General features: G+C 30.6%; 1 protein-coding gene across 1 annotated transcript; it reads left to right on the top strand.

The window, feature by feature from the left end:
• Positions 1–854: 854 nt before the first annotated feature.
• On the top strand, positions 855–2,008 carry LOC134706690 (beta-1,3-galactosyltransferase 5-like). The gene has a single exon (XM_063565861.1). It carries the CDS (start codon positions 999–1,001, stop codon positions 1,896–1,898), a length of 900 nt encoding a protein of 299 aa, XP_063421931.1. The 5' UTR covers positions 855–998; the 3' UTR covers positions 1,899–2,008.
• The last annotated feature ends 4,522 nt before the right edge of the window (positions 2,009–6,530 follow it).

The raw sequence follows: 6,530 nt of genomic DNA, 5'->3' as shown, positions 1-6,530 counted from the left end.
TTTTCACTTTTATTAATGATCGAACAAAAAATATCACACTTTTATATATCTCGTAGCTAGTGCCCCTTGAATATTACGTTAATAAAGTTCTTATGTGATTTACATATTAGGGAATTCGTTGATATGATTGATTGACAGGACTTCCGGTAATTGTTCTTGGCGTTTTTCATTATACGACGTTGACCGAACGTCTTTTTGTAACCAAAGTAAAAAAATATATGGCGGCGATTATGACCCAATCAGGATTGACGTTAACAAAATTTATTTTCACTTCGCGTTAATCGTTAAATTATAAACATTCGTTTGAATTTTTTTTTATCGGATTGCAAATTCCTTGAAGTATATATACGTCTACCAACAAATATACTCATGCGCCAGGCCTATTCAATGACACAAATATACAAATTTGCGTGTGGTAGAGGTTACGAGTGTTGAAAAAAAAAATCGTTATCTACAATTTAAAAGAATTATAAGAATAAAACGCCTTTTTAAAGGAATTTATTGGTATATAAACTGTACCAAGTCACTCAGAAACATATGATATGGACTTTTATTTGTTTGTGAGTGAATATGTTTTTAGAACTCATCAACGTATCAATATGTTTTTCTAAACAATTTTTTTCTTTTTGTCATGCATTTGTTATTGACAAATCATTCATTCGGAAAATATCGCAATAAGCAAATGATTGTACAAATGTCACATAACCTACGATCATATCAAACACTCAACACGCTATTCATTTGATGTCATCATGAACAAAACTTGGAAATGTTTAACTCTAGCATTTTTCTGTACAGTATTATGGTTGAATTCAAATATTTATAAAACTAACAATTTTGATCTTATGGTTAGAACAAATGAATTAAAATCGAACGTATATATCCAAAGCAGAATTCCATTATTTAAAATTAAAAAAGAAATACCAAATTCCCAAAGATTTGTACGCAAGGAATTGACCAAAGAAAGAGGTATATCTAACAGAACATTATATAAAGGAATGAATATTTCTACAGAGTTTGAATACTTTTACAGGAACGTATCAGAAGACAAGTTGGAAAATCCTTTGCTACACAGACATCAGTATCGAGCATTATTGAACAATGAAACGAAATGTAAAGGAAAAGATGTTTTATTGTTGGTTTTTGTACATAGTTCTGCAAACAAGTTTTTGGAACGCCAGCAGATACGTTCAACATATGGATCAATTTCGGATTATGAAAATGAACACATTGAATATATTTTTGTGCTCGGACAAACCCCAAAACCAGAAATCCAACAGAAAATAAATGAGGAAAGTGAGAAATATATGGATATCGTGCAAGGTAATTTTGTAGATTCCTACAGAAATTTAACATATAAACTTGTCTTTAGTTTGTTTTGGGTCAACAACTTTTGCAGTAATGCAAATTTTGTAGTAAAAGTTGATGACGACGTCATTATTAATTTGCCATTATTAATTCAACACCTTCGGCAAAAGACTAAAGACAATTTGTTAACGGATGTTTTAGAATGTTGTATGCATATCGATACCAAACCTTTGAGACACAGTAACACTAAATGGGACACATCTTTATTGGAGTATCCTTTTCCAACATATCCGCCATATTGTAATGGAAATCCCTCCATAATGTCCATCGATGTCATTAAAAAAATGTATGACACAACTAAGGAGGTACCTTTTCTGTGGTTAGAAGATGTTTATGGTGGTGGATTTCTACCCTGGATTTCAAACATCGAAATGCATCAGCCAACTTGTTATGGGATATATGTGACGAATGAGAATATGCATGTAAACGCATGTAAATTATTTTATCTGTCTTATGAGTGGAACATTATATTTCATAAAGATATATGGGAACAAATTTCAAAGCAAATGAATACATCTTGTAATTGTTAAAACAAACAGTCAATAAATGGTATGAAAAATAATATTTCGGTCAACAAAAAATAATAAATGTTGTTATAAACGGATACGAAATATTTGACTAGACCTAAGTCAAACCATAGGACAATTAAGAAATAATTCATGGGGGCTTGAATATATCGTGATTTTACCACGGGTTGGCCCTTTATGACAACTATTTTACCCTGAGCGATAGCGAGGGGTAAAATATCGGCATAAAGGGACAACCCGTGGTAAAATCTAGATATATTCAAGCCCCCATGAATTATTTCGATTCTAATAGGACAAATACGGCAATTATTTTGGATCGAAGCGCTCTAGGTGATGGCATTATTTGCCGTTCCAATATATAAACGCACTATTAAATTGACGTAAAATAACGGAGCAAACTGAATAAATGATGATGCTTAAACTATTTATAATAACATATTTAGATAATTTTAGATTAATCTAATTATTATTGTACTTATATGTCTCATATGTATACAAAAACGGCTAATATAACTCATTTTAGCATCATTTGTTAACGTTTCCTTGTTGTGATGATTTTCCGTTTCACAAGCGTGTATTTTCCCGTAAATTGCTTATATTCTGACGTCATTGTTCTATGACGTCGAGTCGCTCATTCATTAAAAAACATATGACGTGGGGGTACAATGGGAACAGCCCATGAAATATATTCATATTTTACCACGGGTGTGTACTCAAAGCGTTTGAAGGACGTCATGTTAGAATAATTAATATCTCCCCGGCCCACTCTCAACTAGATTTGTTTTACCCCGCCACATTATTTATGTTTGTGTCAGGAGCCTGAAATTCAGTGGTTGTCGTTTGTTTATGTGTTACATATTTGTTTTGCTTTCATTTTTTTTTTACATAAATAAGGCCGTTAGTTTTCTCGCTTGAATTGTTTTCCATTGTCCTATCGGGGCCTTTTATAGCCGACTATGCGGTATGGACTTTGCTCATTGTTGAAGGCCGTACGGTTACCTATAGTTGTTAATGTCTGTGTCATTTTGGTCTTTTGTGGATAGTTGTCTCATTGGCAATCATACCACATCTTCATTTTTATATTGGCATAAACTGATTGATTGTTACTTGGCCATGAAAAAGTGGAAAGACCCAATAAACGTCAGAAATATCAGTCACATATTAATTGTATAGCCTGTGAGTTTCTGTCTACATATACTATAAGTATGTCTTAGAAATTGTTTCTGCACTTAAATGCATATAGTTAGTACTTTCCAAGATTACATAGTTCATTAGTGCTTTCAACAAATTATTGTTATATTATATTATTAATATAAGTAATTGTACTAATTTATAAGTTGAAGGTCTAGTCCCAGTATATTTCTTGATAAACTTTTTACGTGTATCACTATCATGACTATTATTTTTACATTGTAAAATAAAATGCAATTCATTCTCTCCTACACATATGTCGCACATAGAACACATTCTACGATTTTTCCATAAAATACATAGATTGTGTGAGGACAGACAAATTTTCGATATTCATTTACAAGAAATATAGCCGTATAATTAAAAAAGTTTAATGCAGTTTATTTTTCTTAAGAATATGATTTTATAAAATAGATCATATTGTGAGAAAGAATATATCTCAATGTTACAGACAATAAACTTTATATCAATTGTAAAAAAAAAAATGAATTGGTTCTAGATTCCCGCATTATATAAGTGGGCGTATTTATGGCAATCACCAAAGACCAGTATAGTGTATTCAAAAGTCTGTCTGGCCTTCAAAATGTCGGACAAAAAGTCATTCGATCAGACTTATATTTTCAGATATTTCATTTGAAAATATAGTAGATAAACGTTATATTTTTGTATTGGTCTTGATTATCACATGTTTTTGGTAATACAATCCTGTTCTGTTATCAACTATTAACAGTTCATCTTTCTTCTAAAGTTCTTTATCTCACCTCATATATTTCTAGGAAAATAATTGGTTAAAAGCGTCCGCGTGGAGACCGTGTATATTTAATAATAGGTTAGTAGGGAGGCGCGGCTTATTTCATACACTGTTAGAAGTGGTGTTACGTCCTTTTATAAAAACAAAACTGTACTGGAAAAAAAGGTTAAAAGTTAAAATCTTTAATCTTAACAGAAATTGATGACTAAGATGAAAACAAATTCATAAAACACATTTAAACCTAACAAGTTGTTATTGCTGGCATCTGTTTTCAATTTGTAGAATTAATGGAAGTAGTTTCTTAATGCTAAAAGGATTCAAGACTTGCCCATTTTAATAGGCCACTAGACTAAATTTCATAACGTGAAGGTAGTCGGTAAGATAAATTCGTTACATAGTGTGCTAATGACGTAATACGGTATATATGGGGTCAGTAAATTCCATATGGGGATTCGAGCTTCGCTGTTACCCAATATGAAATTTACTGACCCCATATATACCGTATTAGGTCACTAGTACATGTACACCATGTAAATAATAATATCTTTGTTGTATAAAAAGCTTTATATTCCTTCGAAATCAATTTGTATTATAAACTGTAAACAATAATTTACAAAAACCAGCTGCTGCATTTATGTGTACGTAGATGTTAGATCCATTTGACAATGGTTATACAAAATAAATGTCATGCTCTATTCAATTTTTTAATTAGAACTATAAGTAATGAGGTCTGCATAATCTTTGTTATTTTTTACCATTTTGTCATTTTCGTTCAGATACAACAGAATATTTCAACTTGTTGGTTTTTTTTTCTTCTTTTGAATCATTGGGCAGTTCAAACGTAACAGTTGCCATTAAATAATTCTAGATAACAATGGTTTAATTTTCAATTAGGATTCTACAACATTTCTAGACGAACTTTGATGTTCTCAAAATGACTGATCAAAGCTCTCTGACACAGCTGACGGTTGGACAAATACTACAAAAAATACTAACAAAAGCAGATGTACTGTTTGCTCTTGGAATCAATTTCAGAGTATTAACTTATTTGAAAAGCTCACATTTGAATACACAATCTAGTGGACAATAAAAATACCAAAACAGTATAAAATACATTGAACTAGATTTGAACACTATTTTTCTACTTTCCCTTTTTAATTTCCTTGTAGGTGTATAATACATTCTTTCTCCATTGATTTGATGGACTGTTTAATTGCAGCAGCAGCTGTCTTTGAAACTTAAAGTACAAATGTAATTACACAAATGTATAATCATGCAATTCTGCTAACATATAGGTATCAAATATCACATATATACAAAAGTATATGTCTGACATGAACTTGGAATATCATGTGGAAAGGAGTTGGTTCGCTTACTCACAATTTCGGCCATAAAAAACTGAAAATTTCTCTCTGCAATAATGTGGTAAAAATTTGATAAAAACATCTGCTAAAATGTTTTTTGGTTTCAGTTAAACATAATTTCACCATAAAATGTATATTAGTGTTTTCATAATTTAATGGAATTTATTAAAACCCTTATTTGGGGCAGAAATCTGCAAACTTTAGGACAGTTTTCTAAAATATGAACAGTGGCATCAATATTTTTTTTTTTTTATCTCTTTACATTTCCGTATTGTAACTGTAAAATTTCTATGATAATGTCCAAAGATGTGGAATTTCGCAATATTGATGCAAATATCTATATTGATATTTTAATTTTAGACATTGTCAGATTTTTTTAAAAAGTATTTACAATTGAATGGTTTTGACAAGAATAAATGGAAAGGGAAATCTAGGAACCGGTAATATACTCATTTACATGCCATTAATACTTTGTTGAACAATTTCCAGAAAGAGGCCTAGAAAATGCATGTTCTCAACAATAATGAAAGGTATATAGGTTATACGAATAGGTGGAATCCCAAGCATATAGGGTCACCAATTTAAGTGAGTTTTGCGTTTCTTAGTTTAGCTCTGTATAGCGAGTGTGTAGTGCTCGTTTCGTTTCCTTTGTGTATACTGCCTTTTCCGTGATTTTAATTGTATTTTTAAGTGCAATTGCGATGTTAACGTGTTACTCGTTATAAAAAAAAATAATAATAAAATGTCATCCATTTTAATGATCATTCACGCGGCATATTGGTCCTCTACACTGGTATCCTTTAATCAGTTTTCTGTTTTTTTACATCCATTCTGAAATTTTAAAATAACACATTTAGCACTTTATATCATTAAATGTAACACATCTTCGACAGATCGTACAACACAAAAACTATATGAATTTGATATAAAAGTAATGAAAAAAAGCTTGTTTTATTTTACCTTGCATTTTAAGAAAAGCAGTCGCGTTCATTTTGATAATACAAATACTAAACTAAAGACGCAATATTCTCATTTTTAATTTAGAAAATGTCACAAAAGACACACTATTATAGTCGTTTATATTCTCACTTACGCATTCCTCACTGATGCGTGAGAGTTATAATATGCAAGAGAATCAATATTCAAAAATATTCCAAAACATTCTTTTTACAGATTTTTTAAATTTATTAATTATTCACAGATTTTTTTAATTTATTAATTATTCACAGATACTTATTGACGCCATAACGATAAGTGAACAGCAGTCTCGTTATTTTTCTCAACTAAACCATTTCTGATGTCCGATTTTATGTGTAGAGAGAAACATAT

The sequence above is a fragment of the Mytilus trossulus genome, chromosome 1, assembly GCF_036588685.1.
Source record: "Mytilus trossulus isolate FHL-02 chromosome 1, PNRI_Mtr1.1.1.hap1, whole genome shotgun sequence".
In the NCBI taxonomy this organism is placed as follows: domain Eukaryota; kingdom Metazoa; phylum Mollusca; class Bivalvia; order Mytilida; family Mytilidae; genus Mytilus; species Mytilus trossulus.
The sequence above is the reverse complement of the archived record's forward strand: the minus strand, read 5'-3'. Positions and strand labels throughout refer to the sequence as shown.